Here is a 26067-nt window from a genome sequence, read left to right as displayed (position 1 = left end):
TACTTGACTTAATGCTCCTACCAAAATGCTTCCGGCGTCGAGATTGATGTACATGGTGCCTCCATTTGGACTGGTCTCTTGCAAGGATGTGGATATCCTCCTGAATATTGCCATGACTAAGAAGGCACCTGTCGTGTCCTTCCATCTGGTTGGGGGACGGCCTCTTGGGTGTTTCCCGCCGTGCAGCACGGGATCAAAGTCAAAAATCGTTCGTGCGCGAGTGACGGGGGGCATGCGAAGGAGATGTCCATACCAGCGTAGTGTTCGTTGGGCGAGTTGGACTGAGAAGGGCGTTTGAGTAGTTAACGCCAGGAGGTTCTCGTTGCTAACAAGATCGTGCCAGCGTAGTCCTTCAATGCAGCGAATATGTTTTGTTTGGGCCTTATTTATGGTACTAAGCACAGACTGAGTGGCTGGCCAGGTTTCGGCTCCGTAAAGAAGCACGGATCTCACCGAAGCATTGTATATGCGCATTTTGGTCCTACTGCTGATAGAAGGTTTCCTCCAAAGGGCACTTAGTCTTCCCACTACTGCTGAGGCTTTGGCAACTCGGTGCATTAGATCTTTAAGGATTGATTCATCATTTGAGAGGATAGAGCCAAGGTATGTAAACTCCTCAACAATCTCAGCTGGTTTGTCACCGACCATTAGGACTACGGGGTTCAACAAACAGCACTTTTGTCCTCTGCCAATTAATAGACAGCCCTATCTTTAAGGCTTCATCAGCAAGGATCTGTAGGGCTTCTGTGAGCTTCGATGGTGAATCGGAGACAAGAGCAAGGTCATCGGCATAGTCAGCGTCTGAAAGTACTCTATCACCGTAATGCAACCCAAACTGAAGGCAGTTTATGGTCCGAGTCATAATGTAGTCGATGACACAATTAAATAGTTCTGGGGCAGCAGCACAACCCTGACGGACTCCTGTGTTGATTTCAAAAGATGAGCTGCATCTGCCATTGACTTGCACGCAGCTCTCAGTCTCTTCGTGGAGCCGCTCGAAAAGGTCGCAGTACTTCGCTGGTAGTCCTGTTGTTTTCAGTATGAGCCAGAGTGATTGCCGGTCGACAGAATTGAAAGCAGCCTTGAAATCCACAAAAGCAACATATGCTTTTTGTTGAAATTCTTGAGTCTTTTCTATCAGCTGCCGCATTGTGAATATTTGCTCCATGATGGACCTTCCTGGCATGAAGCCAGCCTGTTGGATTTTTCGTTGGCTTTTGAGGAAAGTGGTACAGCGGTCCAGGAGGGTCATAACGAAGAGCCTCCCGGGCACAGAGAGGAGTGTTATGCCACGATAGTTGGAGCAGATTCTGCGACTGCCTTTCCGTTTCCAGAGAGGCAGAATGAAACCCGCTCGCCAGTCTTTTGGAATTCATTCTGTACGAAATACTATGGAAAACAGTACTTGAAGCCAGAGAAGGGTCACGGTCCCACCATATTTCAGCAGTTCTGCAGGGATACCACAGACTCCTGGGGCTCGGTTGTTTTTCATCCGTTTCAGAGGTTTCAAGATTTCTGTAGAGGTGAAAGGGTGGTGCACACTTTCACACGAGGCCTCATGGGTGTTGGATGCAACTTGAAGAAGGTCAGGGTCGGGCTGGCTAACACAGTCCAGGGTTAGAAGTGAAGAGAAGTGATCCTTCCTGGCGGACAGTTGAGCTCTCTCGTCAATGATAATATTTCCATCATTAGATATGATAGGGCCCAGGGAGGATGGCTTTCCATCTGTAAATATCCCGAAGGTGTTTGTATAGAGCGCATGCGTCACCCTTTCTGGCGGCCTCCTCGAGATCAGCGGCCTTTTTCTCCGTGAACAGCTTTCTGTCTCTGTGGAGGAATTTATTTCTTACGCCGTTTAGACGTCTGTAGGTAGCCATGTCCTTCGCTAGGCGTGCTTTGCGACGCTGCTCAATAATATCTAGAGTTTCCTGCGATATCCAGGACTTTTTTGTGGGCTTCAAACGACCGATAGTACTTTCGGCCGAAAGCAATACGCCGTCCTTGAATAGTTGCCATGCTTCTTCAGATTCGGAAATTTGACCAAGACAGTCGAAACGGTTTGAGATGGAGAGAGCATAGACCTGGCGCGTGTTGGAGTTTGCGAGATTGTTCAGGTCTAATTTGGGAGGACGGTGGTCACTTTTCTGGGCTTTCAGGCGTAGTCAAGGAGGCACACTCGTGCCTCTTTAAAGAGGCGAACCACGACAATGTTAAGCGATCTTCGGTTCCAGTGGTCGCAGAGGGACGGGGAGGGATGCATTTCGTAGCCCGAGCTCCAACTAAGAAACCTGCCAAATTTCATCCCCCTCCGACTTTTCCTTCATGGGGAAAATCTGGCCGAAAGTTTCGACCACCCAACCCCATCCCCCCTTTAACGTTGTCCGATCGGGCTGAAATTCACAAGTCAAGGTCCCCTAGGGTCCAGGAGCTTATCCGCGAAATTTCAGCTCGATCCGATAACTCCTTCCCTGTTTTCCAGAAACCACGCATAGCCACATAATGTTCATATTCTCCTTTTTTTTTCTCGACGCCTACAGGTCACAGCCGACATCGGATCTGGGTGTACGAAGACTCATTCGACGCGTAATTCTCCGAGTAATTGCCCTGGAAAGTTTCGTCGGAAAATCTTAACCCCCCGATTTTCTAGCTTAGAAAAACCCATTTCCCCATTGAAGGTAAAATTTTCTCTTGTAATAACATCACTTGTTTGAAAAATTCTTACGCTAACAGCAGCTTGGCGCAGCGGAAGCGTGCTGGGCCCATAACCTAGAGGTCGGTGGATCGAAACTGCTAGCTGCTAACTTTTTAAAATTTGTAAAATTAGGTAATTTTGTCAGTTTGAATTTATTGATACAGAAAGGGAGAAAATAAACATGGAAACATGTGATCAGAATTACATACTGGAATGTTCACAAGAATTTATACTGAAGCGGGGGTAAGGCTTGATGGAAGCAAGTTAAAAGAACCATTTAAATTGATTTCCTAATTGAAGCCGTTGGTGAAATTTTCTATTGTAATAACTTGTTTGATAACAAGCATAACAGCAGCTTGGCGCAGCGGAAGCGCGCTTGGCCCATAAACCGGAGGTGGCTGGGTAAAAACCACTAGCTGCTAAATTTTTAATTAAGCTGCTAAACTATTAAAATTATCAAAATTAGATAATTTTGTCAGTTTGAATTTATTGATACAGAAAGCGAGAAAATAAACATGGAAAATTATTATTAAATTACATCCACCATGGATTGTAGAAAAACGTACAGAAATAATATGAAAAAAAACTTCGTTTTCTTAAAGAGTTAAAGAGGCTGCGTCCCAAAGTCGAACCTTAAAACGTACAGGAATTAGGAGAGGCAGTAGGGGTTTTAACAGTCCTTAAAACCCCCCGCTTTTAAGGACTCTTTTATACAGGTTTTTTGTTGTGGGGGGCTGCCGCCCCCCTAACCCCCCGCTCTTGGCTTCGGAAAGGCCCTCTTTTAATTAACAAAAAATTGAAATGAATGAATAATGGAAAAACTTCGAAAAATGTTAAACACAAGAGGACAGGAGAACCATTGCGCCGAAACTAGTAATTAGTAACAATGAAGTCCCCCCCAACAAAAAACCTGTATAAAAGAGTCTTTAAAAGCGGGGGGTTTGGGGGGCGGCAGCCCCCCTACTGCCTCTCCTAATTCCTGTACGTTTTAAGGTTCGACTTTGGGACGCAGCCTCTTTAACTCTTTAAGAAAACGAAGTTTTTTTCATATTATCTAAGGTTAGAGACGACAAGCCTGTGATCGGTGTTTCCCAGTTCTCCACTTCTGTAAATTCGGCAATTAGTTGTAGAGGAACACCAGCGTCAGGACACGATTATGTTGTCTAACATCTTTCTTGTTCGTCCGTCATTGCTATACCAGGTATATTTGTGAACTTCTTTCCTTTGAAAAAGGGTGTTGGTGATCACGAGATTGTGCATGTTGCACAGCTGAAGGAGCCTTAGCCCATTGTCGTTCAAGCAGTCGGGTGTTACAGGTCCTAGAACATTGTTCCAAACTACGTCTGTATCTCTGACAGTGCCATTGAAGTCGCCAAGAAGGGTTAAAACATCATGAGGGGATACTTTTGCTATGATGCTAGACAGCTGGGCGTAAAAACGATCTTTCATCTCATCTGAGGCTTGGTTTAAGTAAAACAGTTTTACTGCTAATGATGAACAGTGTATATGTGTTCGAAATATCCAGTTAAATAATTTTATATCTATTCACTGTCAATTGAAAGGTTTCATCCCTATTTTGAACTGTTTTACTTTCGTCATGGAAAGGCAGTGTGGTCTTCGAAGTTATCTGAGGCTTGGTTTGTTGGGGCGTAGCAGACAATGATGGTCCATATTCCATGTTTGTGCTGGATTTGCGCTGTTAGCATCCTGTCTGATATTTGTTCGTAAGAAAGGAGGCACCTCCTGGTCCGAGAGTCTAGCACAAGTGCGACTCCATTAGTTTTGGTTCTCTGATCACCCAACCAGATTAGGTGATAGCTTTCACCGATGTCTTAAGAGTCGTTTCCTATAAGGCGAGCTTCAGTTGCGCCTGCCACAGCCACACCAAAACGAAATAAGAAGCCTATAAGACTTCAGTAATTTTAAGAAAGCCTCTTAACAATAGCAGAGGCTTCACTGGTACCCTAAAGTTCTCGGTAAAGTCTTAGATAGGGAGCTTTATACTATCTAGAAAAACAGAGGAATAAAGTGAAAAAACTTATAGAAATGTAAATGCATTCTGAATTTGGAAAAAATGTGTAACTTTTATAGTCCAATTATAAGTTTGTTTAAGCTCATTGACCCTTGGAGAGGGATGGTTAGAGATAAGCCTGGATACTAAAAATTGTCTTCTGTTGTATATTTTTAACCTCTCGATATATTTACCTTAAGTTGCATTGTCTAGCAAATAAAGAATTATCCTGTAACTAATTTCTTAGACCACACTGCTTTTCTATTTACAAACAATTAAGCATGAAAAAAACAGGTTTTAGTTTCAACAAAGCAGTGAAAAAAAAATAACAACAAGACAAAACTTCAATTAAAAAGTACTCCAAATATTTAGGCCCCTTGTCTGGGAGCCTTTCTCAACAGAAGACCCCCCAAAAAGAACAAAAAAAAATTGTTTACAAAAATAACACACACACAAAAAACAACACGGCAACTAAACACATGAAGAAGAAAAAATAAGAACAACTCACATTATAAAAAAAACTTCCAGTACTAATGTTACAATATAATAATAAAACCAAAGTGAATTTTCATAGTGAAATTATGGGTCACTCTCCTCTCAACATTCTGTTTATAGATTCGAATCTTAAAAGTGAAGACTATAGGCTATTTACTTGAACAAATGAAAAAGGCCACCAAACCCCAGGTCCATCACCCCTAACTAAACTTCACAGGTTAATCAACAAATTTATGAATTATGCATTAAATGACTTTTTGTTTGTTTTCTAGTTTAGCTGCAGTTTATTGACGTTCCCCAGCTTTGAGCTCATTCTGACTTTTGTTTCAAAGGTTATCATTTGTTCCAGGACAATTATGTAAATCGTTACTGGTTGAAGATTTTACCTGCTCCTTAATTAAACTACTACAAATTGAGTTTATCCTAAAATCCCCTTCATCTCTGTTAATGCTAATACCCCCATAGATAATCTTTTATTTCTATAATTTCTCTGAAACTTTGTAGAAGTCCTACAGACATACTGCAATTTTTGTCGGATTAAGTAAAGTACTGTATTGAGGAAAAACTATTTGTTGAAAGATAAACGATTCCAGAGATCATTAAATTTTAAAAGGAGTATATTTAAAAAAAATTGCCTTTGGGGTTTTCTCAATACATATGATTTCGAACAAATTATTATTTAATTTTCAAAAATTGTTTTAATATGTTTTAATATTTTTCCAATATGTTGGGAAGTTGGAAAATGAATTCGGGGGGGGGGGTCTTAACACTGGGAACTGACTTAATATCTGTTTCAAACTTTTACAAAGGGAAAGTATTGTCAAATTTGCCAAAACAGTTTTTGCTTTTGTCACACTTCAGTGTTGCAACAATGGTAAAACTTTGCACAAGACTTTATAAATTTTGTAATCTTCATAATTTCGTTATGAAAATGAATGGGGGGGGGGGGTCTTAACACTGGGAACTGACGTATTGTTTGTTTCAAATTTTTGCAAAGGAAAAGTATTGTCAAACTTACCAAATTAGTTTATGCTTTTTTTCACACTTCAGTGTTGCAACAATGGTAAAGCTTTGCACAAGACTTAACAAATTTTGTAATCTTCATAATTTTGTTGCAAGCAAAACAAAAAACATAGAAAACCAGGTGTGAACGGAGTCAGGAGGGTAAATAATATTTTTATTTTGATGTCCTTGATACTTGAAACATACACTTTAATATGTAGACATTTCTAAGGCCAGCTACCAGTAGATTTATAATTTGTTCATAAACATAATAATAATAATCATTATTAATTCCCTTTCTCACACTGCAATAACATGGGTATCACTAAAGAAAAGCACAAAAAGACACAACACACAAAAAAACAAATAACAAGCTTTCACCTTGACTTCAGGACACTGTTTTTGTAACACCTGACATAGTAGGCATGAAGGATATAAAAAAATATTTTCATTGAGTGTGTAGGCAGGCATTCTAACAATTTTTCCCCTCTGTCAGAGTTGCCAATTTTGTTTTGTATGCCTAGGTCTTTCAAGTAAAGGGAGGCAGGATATCTCAATGTTTTGAGGACTTCAGGATGTCATCTCCAAACTTCATCAGCATTTCATGGCTCCTTTCATCCAGGGTTTGGAGCTTGAGTTTGCTCAAATTTTGTTCATAGTTTTAGTAATTTGGCCCAAGAATTATTTTGCAGGGCCTCTTCTGAATTGTTTCCAGTTGGATTCTGTATTCCTCTGTAAACATTTTATTGTGTCTTTAACTGACTTATCAAAGCAATACTCGAATTACAGTATTTTGGATAACTCTGATAGAATTTTAATGAATGGGCAATTTTCCAATCTATACAAATAGACAATGCAAAATATGAGAATGAATAATAGGAAAATTAAGTAAACAGAGTACTAAAAAGGAAAAAAAAATGCTCTGATGTATAAAGCATACCCATTTTCCAACACAGGATTCTGGAAACTCATTCAATATGATTACTGAATATTAATATTTCATCAAACACCACACATAAGAATAAATATTGTAACATTGCCTACTCAACCGTCTCCTGTCAGCAGTGGTGCCCCACAAGGAACCATTCTTGGACTAATCCTGATCAGCATACACATAAATGATGCACAACTAACCTGAAATTATGCTTACCTTGTATGCTTACAATTCTAAACTAATTTGGCACTTTTGAGACTGAAAAGAAGAATAAATAGTCTATAGATAGACTAACAATGTGGTCCTCTACTTGGGTACTTCATTTTAATAGTTCAAAATGGAAAGTTTTGTGTTTTGGACCCAACAACCCTCACCAGTCACCATGCCCACACTTGCTATATTAGAGGCAACCAGCAGGAAGCAGTAACTCAAGAGAAGGATCTTAGATTTATAATTGATAATGAGCTGAAGTTTCATAACCACATACAATCCTAGGCAGCTAAAGCTAACCAAGCCTAATGGCTTATTAAGCATATATCCATTACACAAAAGCCATGTGTGGGTAAGAAAGTGCTTGAAGCTCTTGTCAGCCCTCACTTCGAGTTCTGGATGGTTTAGAATCCCTTTAGCACAATAGGGATACCAGGGTCCCCAAGGGTGACAAGAGAAGGGCAATAAAAATTGTCTACAGCCTACAACATACTCCATGTGAACAGTACCTACAAAATCCATAGTTGCCCATAATGACATACCAAAAGAAGAGATGTAATGTAGTCATGACTCTGGTGAACTATGGGGTAGTAAAAAATTTATTTACCCATTCTCTCTCGGGGTGTACTAAAGGCCACAAAAAAAAACATTCTGGTTGCCATAGTTCCAAAGAAGAGAGCCGGAAAGATTTTTTTTTTGTGTTAGAGTTGTGTCACTGTGGAGTGAGTTTACAGAGAAGGTACCCTAGTTAGCCACCCTAGAATCATTTAAAGCTGAAGTCAGTAGATACCAGGCCAAAATTAAATGGAAGGTGCCACCAGCATTAACACACTGCCACCAGCAAGGCATCACCAGCATTGCCACCTTAGCTTGGTGGCAATGCGATTTAAGATAATTCAAGGTAAATAAAATGAATAAATAAAAGTAAATATTTGAGATATATTTTTGACCTGTTTGTTGTACATAGGTAAGCCCCTAGAATTGCTGGATCTGAGTTTTGTGAGGGCAGTTTCTTTGATTTTGAAGTATTGAAGGAGTTGCTTCAGAAAGGAAATTTTATCTAGGTGGGTGATACCAGTGATGCAGCACAGGCATTTACTTTCAAAGACTGCAAGTCTAGGGTTGGTGTTTGCATTCAGTGTCCATGTCTTGCATGTGTAGGTAGCAGTTGTGCTAATCAAAGGAACAAAAAGTCATATTTTAAGCTGCAGGCCTTTACTTGTTATAGGGGGAAACAGGCCTAAAAGTTGGTAAGGGCCTGTTACTTTTCTATGTTTTTTAAATGGTTGTTATTGTTGGTAATCAAACTAACTAGATAGAAAGCCCATTCCTCCACTGATTACCATCTCCATTTGATTTCAAGTTTTGTCCGTTTGTGTTACTAGGGCTTTGTGGGAGATTTATGGTCTCTGTTTTAGATTTGTTTATTACCATTCCAGAATAGCTGTTATTTTAAGGATTTTGTCCTAGAGTTTGGATTCTTTAGGTGTTTAGCCATTTTGACAGTGTTGTAATGCAGTAACTACATTATCAGTCCATCAATCCAGGTATGGGCAGAAAAGAGTTAGTGTAAGACTTTAAAATGTACAATTAACATTTTATATTTTTTACTTAAATGCAGTCATCTCACGACATTATTCTGTTCTTTCTTTTAGAAAAAAAAAAAACTATGGCAGAATCAACAGATGATAGATCAATATTGAATTGTCCTATACCTACAAGTGTCAGTGGTGTTGAAGGCTATGTCCATGCTCATGGAAATGGAGCTCCTGAGGTAAGTGATAAGTTATATTTGTTTTTTCTCTTTAGTTTCTATTTCATCTTCTAATACCAGAACATATGCATCATTGGTGCATCTTCGTCTGACCCTTAGGAGGATGGGGAGGGGGCTATATATATATATATATATATATATATATATATATATATATATATATATATATATATATATATATATATATATATATATACTAGCTGTTGGGGTTGCGCTTCGCGCCACCCCAACACCTAGTTGGTGGGGCGCTTCGCGCCCCCCCAAGCCCCCCCGCGCGCGTAAGTCGTTACGCGCCATATTAGTTACGCGCCATTGTAGTTGTGTCCCTGTGTCCCACCTGTGAATAGAGATAGATATAAATATATGTTTTTAACTACGTAAAACATGCGAATATACAACATTTTTCGCGGTCCCATTGTCTGTGCATATAAATAGATTGTCAGGTTTACTGACTCTTGAACATGCAACATATAATTGTCCATGGGAAAAACAATCCGTATTCAGATCTATACCTCATTATTCTAATGATGTGTCACTGTGTCCCGGTCGTCATTTATATTCCCTGTGTCCCGGTCGTCATTTGTGTCCCGGTGTCCCAGTTTGTAATTTCTCTTTGAGTGTCCCGGTCGTCATTTATATTCCCTGTGTCCCGGTGTCCCGGTCGTCATTTGTGTCCCGGTGTCCCGGTCTGTAATTTCTATTCGAACAATCCCTGTGTCCCGGTCGTCATTTATATATCCCGCCTTTGCCCCCGGCGTCCCCGTTGTAGTTGTGTCCCTGTGTCCCGGTCGTCATTTATATTCCCTGTGTCCCGGTCGTGATTTGTGTCCGGGTGTCCCAGTCTGTAATTTCTCTTTGAGGTTCCCGGTCGTCACTTATATTCCCTCTGTCTCGGTCTAATGACGTCACCGTCAAAGCAAAAATGACGACAACTAATTTCATGACGTCAGTCAACACAGAAACATGACGTCACCTGATCCACAGACAGACAGACAGACAACTTATTTTTATATATATAGATATATGTATAAATGACGACCGGGACGCTCAAAGAGAAAGCAGCCGGGACACAAGGAATGTTCGATTAGCAATCACCATCAACAAAGCACCGGGACACAAATGACGACCGGGACACAGGGAATATAAATGACGACCAGGACATAAGTAAAAAAAAAAACTAAAAAAAGGGTAAAAACTACAAAAAAGCTAAGAACTAAAAAACTAAAAAAGAAAAAAAAAGAAAAAAAGGAAAAATAAAGGAGAAAAACAAAACTAAAAAAAAAAATAAAAAAAACTAAAAAAAAAAAAACTAAAAAAAACTAAAAAGAAAAAAAGGGGAAAAATACAAAAATGGGGGCACAGGGGGATATATAAATGACGACGGGGACACAGGGAATGTTCGATTAGCAATGACCATCAACAAAGCTCAAGGGCAATCATTAGAATCATGAGGTATTACTAAAAAAACTAAAAAAAGGTAAAAAACTAAAAACTAAAAAAAAAGACAAATTCAAAAACGAATGTATATACAGACCGGGACACCGTGACACAAATGATGACCGGGACACAAGGAATATAAATGACGCCAGGGACACTCAAAGAGAAATCACAGACTGGGACACCGGTACACAAATGACGACCGGGACACAGGGAATATAAATGACAACAGGGACACAGCTACAACGGGGACGCCAGGGGCACAGGGGGATATATAAATGACGACGGCGACACAGGGAATGGTCGATTAGCAATCACCATCAACAAAGCTCAAGGGCAATCATTAGAATCATGAGGTATAGATCTGAATACGGATTGTTTTCCCATGGACCATTATATGTTGCATGTTCAAGAGTCGGTAAACCTGACAATCTATTTATATGTACAGACAATGGGACAGCAAAGAATGTTGTATATTCGCAAGTTTTACGTAGTTAAAAACATATATATATATATATATATATATATATATATATATATATATATATATATATATATATATATATATATATATATATATATATATATATATATTCACAGGTGGGACATAGGGACTCAACTACAAATGCACGTAACTAATATGGCGCGTAACGACTTACGCCCGCGGGGGGGCTTGGGGGCGTGAAGCGCCCCTACCAACTAGGTGTTGGGGTGGCGCGAAGCGCTACCCCAACAGCTAGTATATATATATATATATATATATATATATATATATGTATATATATATATATATATATATATATATATATATATATATATATATATATATATATATATATTTATATATATATATATATATATATATATATATCACAACACTAAAAAAAAAACAATTGAAAAAAAATAATGAAAAACTTTCGCCCACCTTTCAAAACCAAGCCACAAAAGATGCTGCTCACAAGATAAACATAACTCAAAATGAAAATTTCCAATTCAGTCCAGAGACGTCCATCCCCATTTAGAAAAATTATTAGCAAGTAAAATACTTCTGGACATTAAATTTTCCAAAAAAGCGGATTCAAATCAGATCTCACCAATGGAATAATTATGTTCCTTGAATTGCAAAGATGATGGGTTGACCAATCATTGATTAAAGATGGAGTAGTTTTTAGGGCTGCAGGAACATTCTCATGGAGTTGAAAAAAAGCGAGACACAAAAAAATTGAAAAACAAACAATCGAAAAACACAAATGGCACAGCCCTCTATCCCCTGATGCACAAGAACTTTCACTTTATCGTTACTCCTTGCTTTAGGCTAATCTTTACTTCCGAGAGAAATTTCAAACAAAGGTAAGAATATGAGCACACATTCTTAAGTGCCAGGAAAGTGTATTGGTTAATATCTACAGAAAAAAAGTTGAAAGAACGTGGCTGTAAACAATTATGTTGAAAGCACTAGGAAAACCCTTGCTATAGGCACGGGTGTAGCTCCAAAGTTTTTATTGTGGGGGGGGGGGGTCCACATCCGGATATTCAAGAAGCATGTGCTATATAACACTCTTCCCCTCCAAATTATAGAGGAGCAACTGCCCCCCCCCCCCATGGCCCCCTGGCTATTCTTGTATTTTTTTTAAGCCGAGAAGCTTTATAACCATATATCAAAGAGTTCGTGGTAACGAACTGTAATAAGGAGCGACCCGGGTGTAGCTCCAAAGTTTTTATTGGGGGGGGGGGGTTCACATCCGGATATTCAAGAAGCATGTGCTATATAATACTTTTCCCCTCCAAATTATAGAGGAGCAACTGCCCCCCATGGCCCCCTGGCTATTCTTGTATTTTTTTTAAGCCGAGAAGCTTTATAACCATATATCTAATAGTTTGTGGTAACGAACTGTAATAAGGAGCGACCCGGCTCAATAGCAACCGAAGCTTTATAACCATATATCAAATAGTTCGTGGTAACGAACTGTAATAAGGAGCGACCCGGGTGTAGCTCCAAAGTTTTTATTGGGGGGGGGGGGTCCACATCCGGATATTCAAGAAGCATGTGCTATATAATACTTTTCCCCTCCAAATTATAGAGGAGCAACTGCCCCCCATGGCCCCTGGCTATTCTTGTATTTTTTAAGCCGAGAAACTTTATAACCATATATCAAATAGTTCGTGGTAACGAACTGTAATAAGGAGCGACCCGGCTCAATAGTAACCGAAACTCTAAAAAATGGAATTTTGATACCAATTGTTACATCAAAAGAATCGCATTTTAATGCTGATTTTAAATGTATAAGTTTCATTAAGATCAGTTATACCCATCAGAAGTCACGAGCCTGAGAAAATTTGCCTCATTTTAGAAAATAGGGGGAAACACCCCCTAAAAGTCATACAATCTTAACGAAAATCACACCATCAGATTCAGCGTATCAGAGAACCTATTGTAGAAGTTTCAAGCTCCTATCTACAAAAATGTGGAATTCCGCATTTTTTGCCAGAAGACAGATCACGGATGCGTGTTTATTTGTATATTATAAGAACTATATCAGCTATGCTAACTAGTCAATTTTTTTATTAAAAAAAAGGAATTGTTGTTAGGAATACGCAAATGTTATTTGGATGGTGTGTTTGTCAGAGTATTTTCCCTGCAAATGTTTATGGAAAGGATTCAAAAGTGATAGCCAGTTTGTGAGCAGCTCTGCAAATATGGTGTGTGAGCCAAAATATTAAAACCAGTCTCCTTCAATTTTATTGGCACAACCCATACCCAGTTTTCTGAAATTAGAAATGGCTGATTGACTGGTCACAGTTTCCAGTTCCTCTCTTAATCTACTGGCAGTACTTCTAGTTCAATATGTTTTAGCGAATTTTGACAAATTTGGTAATCATTGTGTGTTGACCACTATTTTCCTCCTGTTTTGGATATAATTTTACAATCAGAAAGCACCAAAAAAATTCCTCATGGTCCAGTCTGTCAGTAGATTTTTCGCCCTAGTTTTTAATTGCAACTAACATCATGATTATGAAATGAATCATTGGCATTGTAAAAAGGTACTGGAGAATAAACTACAAAACATTATTTTTTTTGGTCTCTTGTGCGGACTAGCCAAACTTTGTTCATAGATAGACTTAAGAGTTAAGATGTGGGTATTTATTCGAAATGAAAGGGTGAATGTAAAATGATTCAAGGATCACAACAGATAAGTACCTGCAAATTTTTTTTGAAAGAAAAGGATTAAATTTGTCTGAAATTACAAGATATGTCATTTTTGAATATTATATGGTCTTCCAGGAATGGAGGGGGAAGCTTGCATTGTCTGTTTTTCTCTTTTGCCCTTGGTTGACCTGCCTTTGATCTTCTGTACCCTCAGTTCCTTAAAAAAGAGAAATTAGAAGTTTTGTGGTAATGTTGATTCAAACATCAATTAGTTTGGTGACAAAACAAATAAAGCCAAGAAAAGAGATTTGCAGACAAATTTCAGAGTTCGAAAATTACATGCCTGCCTTGAGTTGGTGGTAAAGATGAGCCATTTATACCTACATAGTAGTCATGGGGGAGATCTGTAAAAATAAAATACAAGTAATGAAAGGCTCGAAGTTGTGAATTGAATCTCAGTAATATAACTTTATGCAGAGGAGAGAGCAAATAAAAAGAGTTTTCAAATTCTGGCGGCTTTGAAGGCATGCCATTTAAATTAACGTGGTAAGTTTTTGTTTTTAAGTTGGTACTACTGCTATTATTTTTGTACTGGTGGTAGATGTGCCACGATTTTCTGGCGTACTACAAGGTAAACATGTAAAAATACCGAGGCTGATCATTTTAAAATCCATCTGTTTTTGTGCTTAAATTAAATGACATAGATGGCAGTTACAATTTGTAATTATTTTTCAAAGTGCATTCGCTATTTAAAGTGTCTTATGGACCACTCATGGCGTCTGTTCTATTTTAAGTTTCCTCTGTAGCTCTCTTCCAGGTTTACTAGGGTTTCCTTTTATGATTAAAGACAAATCGCAACTAACGGACCTGTTAAATACCACTTTATAATGGAAATAAATTGATAAACAGACGCCCCTTATCCTCCTTTTGCCAGTACCTATTTGTGCTGGGAAAAGGCCTTGATTAGCTTGTCTCTGTCATATAAAGTGACTGAACAGATAAGGCTTATTGGGGTTGTTTTCATTCAAAGTATCTTACCTAAAATAATTCATATGACGCTTGTTCTTTTTTAATTGAACCTAGAGTTTTTTTTGTGTATAGAGCTTTGGCGTTATTAATAATTTTTATTAGTGAAAATAGTTAAAATTTCAACTCTAGCCAACGGAGAGCAGAGGTCAATGTATTAGCTTAATAAATACATAACTGAAGAGAAGCATAAATTCACATAAATATCTTCAGACAAAAACGGGTGGAGGAAACAAGCACTAAAAGGCAAAACAAAATATATTAACAAAAATAAAACGGATTGACAATAATGAAATGTCGAAATTTTCATCATTTTTTTATCATCAATTTATGCTTCTAATAGTGAAAGATACACATATTTTGCTTGATATCAAATTCCTGAGATGGGCGTTGGTGAATCTATTCATTTCCCATTCTCAAATTTTGGTTCCATTTTCACTATGGAACAGATAGTGATGTATTATTTACAATGTAATTTGTTTTAGCACGACCGTATTTATTATTAAATATCCCTCATACAATTAATCCTGAGGTCAAGGGTTCGAATCCTGGTGCCGCTGGCTATTTATTTTGGAACAGGGGTCAATAATGTCACCCAGAGTCGACCCGGCTCTAAATGGGTACCTGGAGAAATCCGGAGAAACCAGAGACAGGTGCTCGACCTGTCTCTGACTTTTTTTTGGCTCCTGTCTTTATGATGTGTCTAAATCTTCTTAATTTTTCTCTTTTCTACTGTTATTCTATGGTTTTGATTCTTCTAAAGAAATTTGATAAAACCCAGGAAAGTTTATTGGCTATTGCAGAATTTATCTTAAGTCCCTTTAAGGGACTTAAGATTTTTTTTTCTTAAGTCTCTTGCACAGCTGATATGCGGACAAGGGCTATAGTTTTCCGCTTTTGTGAAGATTAAATAAAAAAACAAGTTTTTTTTTACTGAAAGTAAGGAGCGACATCAAAACTTAAAACGAACAGAAATTACTCCGTGTATGGAAGGGGCTATTCCCTCCTCAATGCCCTGCTCTTTACGCTAAAGTTTGACTCTTTCTCTCAGTTCTACTTTATAAAACAGTAAATAACTTTAGCGTAAAGAGCGGAGCGTTGAGGAGGGAACAGCTCCTTTCATACACGGAGTAATTTCTGTTCGTTTTAACTTTTAATGTTGCTCCTTACTTTCAGTTAAAAAGCTTTTTTTTCATTTCTGAATTAAATTTCTTTGAATTAGTGCATGTTTTATTTTGGAAATGAATAATTTCCATCCTCCGCAAATGAATAATTAAAACGAAATTTGCGCATTAATTTTTTTTTGCTAAATGGCTTTCTCTTAGTTTTGATCAGACGATTTTGAGAAAAAGGGTGGGGGAGGAGGCCTAGTTGCCCTCCAATTTTTCGGTTACTTAAAAAGGCAACTAGAATTTTTAATTTTTAATGAACGTTTTTATTAGTAAAAAATATACGCAACTTACAATTTAACTTACGTAACGAACTTCTATATCGTATATTTTTATTATGTATATGAGGAGGTTTTCCCCCTCGTTAATACCTTGCTCTTTACACTAAAGCTTTAATTTTGTCAAAATTCTTTAAGAATGACCCCTGAATCACAAAGGCTGTAGAATAAATATTTGAAATTACTAAAAAGACTTTAGCGTAAAGAGCGAGGTATTTAGGAGGAGATGAACCCCCCATATGCGTAATAATCTCTATTCGTTTTAAGTTTTAATGCTGGTCCTTGCTTTCAGTTGAAAAAACTTTTTCATATTTATTTTTTCATTGTTTTTTTAAAAATAATGCTAGAAAATCCTTCGCCCCCTTCATGGAATTTCTCTTCTCCCATGACAAATTCCTCCATGGGAGGATCCTCCCACGTAATTTTGTCACTTAAAAAGGGCACTAGAACTTTTAATTTCTGTTAGAATGAGCCCTCTCGCGACATTCAACGACCACTTGGTCGATACGATCACCCCTGGGAAAAACAAAAACAAAACACAAACAAACAAATAAACACACACCCATGATCGGTCTTCTAGCAAAAATTACAAAGTTCCACGTTTTTGTAGATAGGAGCGTGAAACTTCTACAGTAGGGTTCTCTGATACGCTGAATGCAATGGTGTGATTTTTGTTAAGATCCTATGACTTTTAGGGGGTGTTTCCCCCTATTTTCCAAAACAAGGCACATTTTCTCAGGCTCGTAACTTTTGATGAGTACGACTAAATTTGATGAAACTTATATATTTATAATCAGCATAAAAGTCCGATTCTTTTGATGTATCTATTAGTATCAAAATAGAGTTTCCGTTTTTTAGAGTTTCGTTTACTATTGAGCCGGGTCGCTCCTTACTACAGTTCGTTACCACGAACTGTTTGATTACGAAAACTTAAAGAAGGGAAAGAATTAAAGAAACTGTAAAGTGAAAAAGATGAATAAAATGTACATCGGAAAATGGAGTAAGTCCTTCTTAACCCTTAATTAAAGAAGAAAATCTGTCCAATTTTGTTTTTACAAACTTAGAAAAATCAAAACTTCTGGAATAAGATAAACTTTTAGTGATATAAAATTGATATTGTCTTTCTTCTGTTAGGCGTTAAAGGCGTGTCTTTTTGTTAACGATTTTATTTTACTTCTTCTCATAAGGGGATCAGATTTTTAAAATTCAAATACCCATTTGCTGACAAGATTCGTCATATTTAAGTAACACTATGCCTATTGGCTGTTCAGAAGAAGAGGTAGGCGTGATCTTGGCATGAAGTTTTACACCGAAACTTTCTTAGTATTTTATATGAATACATAAAATTATTTACACAATATCAATAATTAAAAAGAAGTATGTTAACATTTTCAAAACTATGTAGAATTGAAGAATTTTTTAAAATTAACTTTAACTTAAATGATTTTTCCAATTAATTAATTCTAAAATAAATATATTTCCATTAAATAACTAATGTCAGTAAAATCCTGTTTTTAGGTAAAAAGCAAGTTTAAAACGTTTGCTTATCACTAATAAATTAATAATCGCTGGATTCCAAATATTGTTTCAGTTATTGATTTTTAAGTCTTAAAACTATTAGAGTAAGAAAGATTTAGAGCAATTAGTGTAAGCTATTTTAGCAGATCAATAGCACTACAAACACAAAAGATGAGGATCGTTAAGATGAAATAGGAAAATATGCTTTTATGTCCTAGAAGGTATACCAAAGATAGAGAGGGTGAAAAAACTTTTATTTCCAAATGTATGAAAAGGTAGAAAAAAATATGAAAAAAAAACCAAAATTAACATTTTTAAGGGCTAAAAAGAAAGTGTTGGGCAGTCGTGGCATTTTTTGTAACCATTCAAGGACGATTTTCCATGTCATGATCACTCCACATTTTTATTTTTAGTTTAAAAATGAATTTTGATTTGATTTGAAAAAATGAATTTTAATCATTTTCTTTTATGTTCTCTATTTGATATTCTACTTATAGTTTTAATATTATTTTAAGTTTTTTCTGTGAAATTCTGTTAGTTGGACATTCAAATTCTGGTCTAATTAACATGACGAATATTAATATAACCCAAGATGCCAACACTTACACTTAATAAAAGCTATGATACGGAGACCACTAGTTAAACAAAGAAAATATCTATTGGTAAATAGGGAGTAATATGAGAATTGATGTTATATTTAAATGATAAAATTTTGTTCCAACAAAATGGTATTTAGTCTTATTGATTTGATATCTGAGAAAACGCACGTTCTATTTTGAGATTGATTTATTACAATAAATTTCTGAAAAAAACCTCTAAATTGAAGTTGCATGCTGAAGGGGAGGAGGGTGGAGTTAAAGAGAGGAAGCACAGTGTCTAAGCTATGCCACTGTTGACTTATTTTATGTGATTATAACCGTACCACAGTTGCTGTGTGTTTTTTTTTTTTTTTTTTTTTTTTTTATGCAAAGTATATTTTATAGGATAGACAAAAAAAGAGAGAAAAAGAGGAGAGGTGGTGGAACCAGCATATTAAGTGTGGTTGAATGCAGACGCTAACGCACGTTCTATTTTGAGATTGATTTATTACAATAAATTTCAGAAAAAAACTTCTAAATTGAAGTTGCTTGCTGAAGTTAGTCACCATTTTTTTTCAATATATGTTTGCAAACACCAAAAACAAGAAGAACAATAGGGAATTTCCCAAGACAGTGGGAAACAAATTACAATGGATATTTCATTCTGTCATAGACTGCGTTTCCTACTGTCTTGTGAAATTCCCTATTGTTCTTCTCGTCTATTTAATATATGTTCGGTTTTTTGTTTTAATGTGGTCACCGGTTCCTGAGACAAGTGAGAGTTTCTAGAGTTATTCTAGTTATCAAGTTATCTAGTTATCAAAATATTCTAGTGCTGCTTGTCTTTGTGAAATTACACATTCAATAAAAAAAATATTATTAAAATAATCAAAACAGTTTATCTTGGTGTATAGACTTCCAACAACAAAAATTGTAGTATTTTCTATTAACATATTATAAATTGACATGGCTGTGGCGTCAAGGTCAAACAATTGTTCCCAGATTTTAAAGGATTTGTCAGATAAGATGTTCGTATTATTACAATAAGAATCAAAGCAATAAATAATCACTAAATGTTAATAAAGTTTTCATCTCTAGCTTTGATTCAATGATAAAACAAACTTTATTTGATTATATGAATAAGAAATCTAGGACTCAGGTTTGGGGTGGGTGCCCCCCCCCCTCTCTCGCACATATCACTGAGTCTAATAATAGGAGAAAGTATCTCTAGTCAAATAGATGGATTCTAGTTCCTTAATTGAACTAAATGTGAATGTATGAATGACAGATATATAATAATAACGGGGCAACAGAATATGCAAACGGTTAAAGAGACATGAAATTGAAAGGAGAATGAAAAAGCTGAAAAATGGCACAAGTGGACAAATAATAGACGAAAACTGATGAAGCAAAAAAAAAATAATCTATAAGTAGCTTCGTTACAACTTTTAGTACTTTCTAATGATAATGTATAGTGTTGAAAATGACCTCCCCTCTTGCTAACATCCCTGAGTCTATTAATAGGACATATCTTTTTTCAAGTGAATTCTAGTTTCTTAGTGGCACTTAATGTGAATGTATGAAATGTAGATATTTAATAATAATACAAAGGGACAACTATTTAGAGGAGATGGAACAATAGAAAGAAAAAAATGCTATAAGTAGTGTCGTCACAAATTTTGATATTTTTAAGTTAGGATATATAGTGGCGAATACATACATTTATTTTATTTATTTATTTATATATATTTTTTTTATTGATTTATTTTATATATATATATATATATATATATATATATATATATATATATATATATATATATATATTTTTATTTACAATCATTTTTCAGGTCCGGCATATCTTGTTAAAGGAGTGCGACATTATTCTGGAGTGCAAAGTCTGCAAAAGCCTGTTCCGCAGTTTGGCGAATTTCACATCCCATAAACGTTTTTATTGTAAAATCGATTATGCCGAAGTTAGATTTCAGACAGACTCAAATGTAGATATTAGCGACACCACTGAATTGGTTCAAACGGAAGAAGTTTTAGAAATGGTGTCTCAGAGACTTTCTGATGAGGCCACTTCCTCAACAAGCGTACCAACTGCCAGTGTAAAAAAGAAAACTTTAACCAGAATTGTTGATAAACTTTTAGAAAAGCGAGGAGGCGTTCCAGTCGAAGGTCAATCAGTTTTCAAGCCTCCCATCAATCCTACTGAATCCTTTAAAAAGATTCAAGAAGTTCTTGCCAATAGGAATTCATTGCGACTGGTTAATAGTGTCAAATTAGATAGAGTAAATAGCAATCGAAATGCAGTTTTTCAAAGTGTTAATGGTGCCAATATAAATGAAGATAATAATAGGCTGAATCAGGATGAAAATAGGATAGTCGAAGTTGTTAGTAGTAATGAAGTGACATCTAATATGGATACAGAACCACCTCAACCTTCTGAAAATGTGGATGTTGAACTTACTTCTCCCAAGCCGAAGAAGGGAATGGATAAGTCAATGCTGAATGAGTATATGGAAATTTCTGGAACAAAACCTAAGTGCACCAAATGTGAGTTCTTTTTCTTGCTTTGGTGCTTTTTTTTCCACATTTATTTTTTAGTATTGTATAATTATGCTTTTTGTAGTTTTCATATAATAATTTTGTATATTTTTTTTTTGTACTATTATCATGTAATTATTCTTTTTACAATTCCTTATATGATATCAATAGTTCTTCATAATAGTTTCCATAATTCTTGTTTAACAATTGTCTTCTTTATAATTCTTTGCAAGTCTTAACAATAATTTTTTACAAATCTTTTTTAATAATTCTAAATTTAAAGGACAAAACAAAGTGCACCAAGTGTGACCTCTTTTTGCTGCTTTGTCTCTTTTTTTATATTTCTATTTTAACATTGGTAATTTTTACTTTTTTAATCACTATCTTTATTAGCAAGCAATGATGGTGTATTTATTTATTTTTTCTCAAAAGTCCTCAATATTTCTCTTGGAACATTATTATCCTGGGATTTTCTGGCCTAAAAAAACGATCTATATAGGTCAGAAGTTTGAAAATTTTATTAAAAGCCTCAATTGTGTAAGTGACATCATATTTATGAATACATTAAAAAAGGATATATATGTCATATTTGTCTCAATAGGCTAGTGGTTGTATCATTTTTAGTGTCTATGATGAAGGCAAAATTCCACAAGAAACAAAAGATTGAGGAGAAAAGTCACATGATTGACATCATATTTATGAGTAACCTAGATTCTGAGAGAATAAATTATATCATCCCCCCCCCCTGGAGTAAACGTGTTGTTTTTATATCTACGTTGCATACGAAATTTCAAAAGGAACATAGCTAAGTATAAAATACCAAATGTAATTAGTTTATTTACAAAAGGCGTTTTAAGTAGTTTCATAATGCCTAGAGGACAAATGAAGAACCTAGGACATCAAACATGACAAGACAATCTGATATTTCATACAGTTTTGTTGTTTACGCATTTTAATGTCTTTTCATACTACAGGCGGTTCAAAGATATTCCATTATTAAAGCTAGTCCAATTTCTAACAACCATATATACGAAGCTTCAAATTTTTGGTCCTCTTTTTTAAGGTTTTTATGGCACTTGGTATTAACCAAGTGACATATAACAATTGCAAATTCTGTCGGTTGGTCTGTTGGTCTGTCGGGGATTTGCTAGTTAGGCACTTCCAGATAAGCTAGGACGATGACATTTGGCAGGCGTATCAGGGACCGGACCAGATTAAATTAGAAATAGTCGTTTCCCCGATTTTACCATCTGGGAGGGAGTGTGGGGGGGGGCAGTTAATCTGGAAAAGCATAGAAAAAATGAAGCATTTTTAACTTACGAATGGGCGATTGGATCTTAATAAAATTTGATGTTTGGAAGGATATCGTGCTAAAGAGCTCTTGTTTTAAATCCAAACCGGATCTGGTGACATTGGGGGAGTTGGGGGGGGGGAGACCTAAAATCTTGTAAAATGCTTAGAGTGGACAGATCGGTATGAAACTTGGTGAGAAAAATAAGCAGAAGTCCTAGATACGTGATTGACATAACCGGAATGGATCCGCTCTCTTTGGGGGAGTTGGGGGGAGGGTTAATCCTTAAAAATTAGAAAAATGAGGTATTTTTAACATACGAAGGAGTGATTGGATCTTAATGAAATTGCATATTTAAAAGGACATCGTAACTCAGATATCCTATTTTTAATCCCGACTGGATCCAGTGTCATTGGGGGGAGGGGGGGGGACCGGAAATCTTGGAAAACGCTCAAATCGGAAAGATCAGGATGAAACCTGGTGGGAAGAATAAGCACAAGTCCAAGATACGTGACTGACATAACCGGACCAGATCCGCTCTCTTTGGTGGAGTTGGGGGGGGGGGTAATTCGAAAAAATTAGAAAAAAGAGGTATTTGTAACTCACGAACGGGTGATCAGATTTTAATGAAATTTGATATTTAGAAAGATCGTGTGCTTTAGAACTCTTGTTTGAAATCCCGACTAGATCCGGTGACATTGGGGGATTTGGAGTGGGAAACCGAATTCTTAGAAAACTTGAAAATCGAGGTATCTTACGAATGGGTGATCGGATCTTAAGGAAACTTGATATATAGAAGAATCTTGTGTCTCAGATGCTCCATTTTCAATTTGAATCGGATCCAGGAACATAGGGGGTTGGAGGGGGAAACAGAAATCTTGGAAACCAGAAATCTTGGAAAACGCTTAGAGTTGAGAGATCAAGATGTAACTTGATGGGAAGAATAAGCACAAGCTATAGATACATGATTGACATAATTGGAACGGATCCGTTCTCTTTTGGGGAGCTAGGGATTGTAAATTTGGAAAAATTAGAAAAATTGAGGTATTTTTAACTTAAGAACAGGTGACCGGATCTTATTGAAATTAAAAAAAAAAAAACTAGTTTTTTAAACTGAAGGTAAGGAGCGATATTAAAACTCAAAACGGACAGAAATTACTCCGTATATGAAATGGGTTGTCCCCTCCGCAATCCCTCGCTCTTTACGCTAAAGTTTTTAATTGTTTTAAAAAGTAGAATTGTGGCAAAGAATCAAACTTTAGCGTAAAGGGCAAGGAATTACGGAAGGGACAACCCATTTCATATACGGAGTAATTTCTGTCCGTTTTAAGTTTTAATATCGCTCCTTACTTTCAGTTTAAAAAACTAGTTTTTTTTTTATTTAATTTCTGAACGTTTTTGAATTAATGCATTTTTGATTTTGGCTCTCCGCACATTAATTAGTAAAATTAAATTTGCATATTAATTTTTTTTGGCTAAAAGGCTTTCTCTTAGTTTTGATCAGACGATTTTGAGAAATAAGGGGTGGGGAAGGAGGCCTAGTTGCCCTCCAATTTTTCGGTTACTTAAAAAGGCAACTAGAACTTTTAATTTTTAACGAAAGTTTTTATTAGTAAAAAATATACGTAACTTAAGAATTAACTTACGTAACAAACTTTTATGCTCTTATATTTTTTATTATTTATATGAGGGGGTTTGTCCCCTCGTTAATACCTTGCCTTTTACACTAAATCTTAAGTTTTGTCCCAATTCTTTAAGAATGACACCTGAATCAGAAAGGCCGTGGAATAAATAGTTAAAATTACTAAACACACTTAGCATAAAGAGCAAGGTATTTATCTCCTCCTAAATACCTCGCTCTTTATGCTAAAGTTTTTTTAGAACCCCTCATATGCGTAATAATCTCTGTTAGTTTTAAGTTTTAATGCTACTCTTTACTTTCAGTTGAAAAACTTATTCTCGTTTATATTTTCATTGTTTTTTTTTAGTAATGCTAAAAAATCCCGCGCCCTTTTCATTGAATTTCTCTTCCCCCATGACATGTTCCTCCAAGAGAAGATCCTCCCACATAGCCTCCTCCCCTCAACCCCACCCCAAACCAAAAAAATCCCCCTGAAAACGTCTGTATACTTCCCAATAACCATTACTGTATGTAAACACTGGACAAAGTTTGTAACTTGCAGCCCCTCCCCCAGGGACTGTGGGGGAGTGAGTGAGGGAGTTCCAAAGACATAGTTAATATGGTTTTCTACTATGCGGAACAAAATGGCTATCTCAAAATTTGGATCCGTTGACTTTGGGAAAAAAATGAGCGTGGGAGGGGGCCTAGGTGCCCTCCAATTTTTTTGGTTACTTAAAAAGGGCACTAGAACTTTTCATTTCCGTTAGAATGAGCCCTCTTGCGAGGTTCTAGGACCACTTGGTCGATACGATGACCCCTGGAAAAAAAAAAAAACAAATAAACACGCACCCGTGATCTGTCTTCTGGCAAAAAATACGAAATTCCACATTTTTGTAGATAGGAGCTTGAAATTTTTGCTATAGGGTTCTCTTATACGCTGCACACGATGGTGTGATTTTCGTTAAGATTCTATGACTTTTAGGGGGTATTTCCCCCTATTTTCCAAAATAAGGCAAATTTTCCCAGGCTCGTAACTTTTGATGACAAATATTAAATTTGATGAAACTTATATATCTAGAATCAACATGAAAATTCGATTCTTTTGATGTATCTTTTAGCATCAAAATTCCGTTTTTTAGAGTTTCGTTTACTATTGAGCCGGGTCGCTCCTTACTACAGTTCATTACCACGAACTGTTTGATTTGGTATTTACAAGGAACTCATGTTCCAGAGCTTTTATTTCAGATTTTGACTGGATCTGTTGACATTGGTGGAGTTGGAAGGGAAAACCGGAAATCTTGGAAAACGCTTAGATTGGAGGGATCGGGATGAAACTTGGTGGGTAGAATAAGCAAATGTCGTAGACACGTGATTGACGTAACCGGAATGGATCCGCTCTTTTTTGGGGAGTTAGGGGGTGGGGTTAAGTGCCTTGGCGAGTTTGGTGCTTCTGGACGTGCTAGGACGATGAAAATTGGTAGGCGTGTCAGGGACCTGCACAAATAGATTTGATAAAGGTGTTTTTTCCGATTCAACCATCTAGGGGGCTAAAGGGAGAGGAAAAATTAGACAAATTGGGATATTTTTAACTTGCGAGTGGGTGATCGGATCTAAATTAATTTTGATATTTAGAAGGTTTCTTGACTTAGAGCTCTTATTTTGAATCCCGACCGACATTAAGCCACTGATTTTTCTTTTAAATCAATCTATTTATTCTTAGAATTTTGTTAGAGCTCATACCGAATCATCAAATGTAATAATTACAAGCTTTAGTTTTTTTTGGCCTTCCCGCTGATATTATATAACTGGTTGCGTTGAATCCTGTAATGCTAATCACGTAGCGAGTTGATTTTATCTAACAAAAATACATCCCAAAAATCAAAAGTCTGAAGCTTAATAGATATCATTGTTAGAAATCGGGTTTGATTTAATAAAAAATATCTATGAAAAGAATTTAGTATGAAAAGAGAGTCAATTATCTGCGGTTAGAAGACAAGCGTCAGTGAGAATCCATATGTAGAAGCCTGCCGCGTGCTGGGGCCCGACAGTGAAGACGGCCAACCTACCATCTTCAAAGATACCACGATAGGAAGACTCTCTACACCATTCACCCCAATCAACATGAATGCTTCTTTCTCCGCCTGCTTTTGGTGAATGTACCCGGTCCGACGTCCTTTGAGTATTTGAGAACTGTAAACGGTACTATACATGACACTTACCGTAGTGCATGCCAAGCTCTGAATTTATTGGAGAATGACCAACACTGGGATAACTGCATCAATGACGCGTGCGAAACGTCAACTCCAAGTCAAATTCGTGCATTGTTTGGAATC

At 36.6% G+C, this 26067-nt stretch overlaps 1 protein-coding gene across 3 annotated transcripts in view; it reads left to right on the top strand.

Moving 5' to 3' along the window:
• The window catches only part of LOC136038813 (uncharacterized), a 68268-nt gene that overhangs the window by 8135 nt on the left and 34066 nt on the right, over positions 1 to 26067 (top strand). For all 3 annotated transcript variants that reach the window (XM_065722199.1, XM_065722200.1, XM_065722201.1), the window contains exons 2-3: positions 9000 to 9118; positions 20123 to 20831. In XM_065722199.1, coding sequence (XP_065578271.1) covers positions 9014 to 9118; positions 20123 to 20831 — 814 coding nt within the window. In that variant the 5' untranslated portion in view covers positions 9000 to 9013. The remainder of the gene's footprint in view (positions 1 to 8999; positions 9119 to 20122; positions 20832 to 26067) is intronic.

This window comes from Artemia franciscana, chromosome 18, assembly GCF_032884065.1.
Source record: "Artemia franciscana chromosome 18, ASM3288406v1, whole genome shotgun sequence".
NCBI classification, from domain to species: Eukaryota; Metazoa; Arthropoda; class Branchiopoda; order Anostraca; family Artemiidae; genus Artemia; species Artemia franciscana.
Note: the sequence above shows the minus strand (reverse complement) of the source record. Positions and strands in the feature narration are given on the sequence as shown.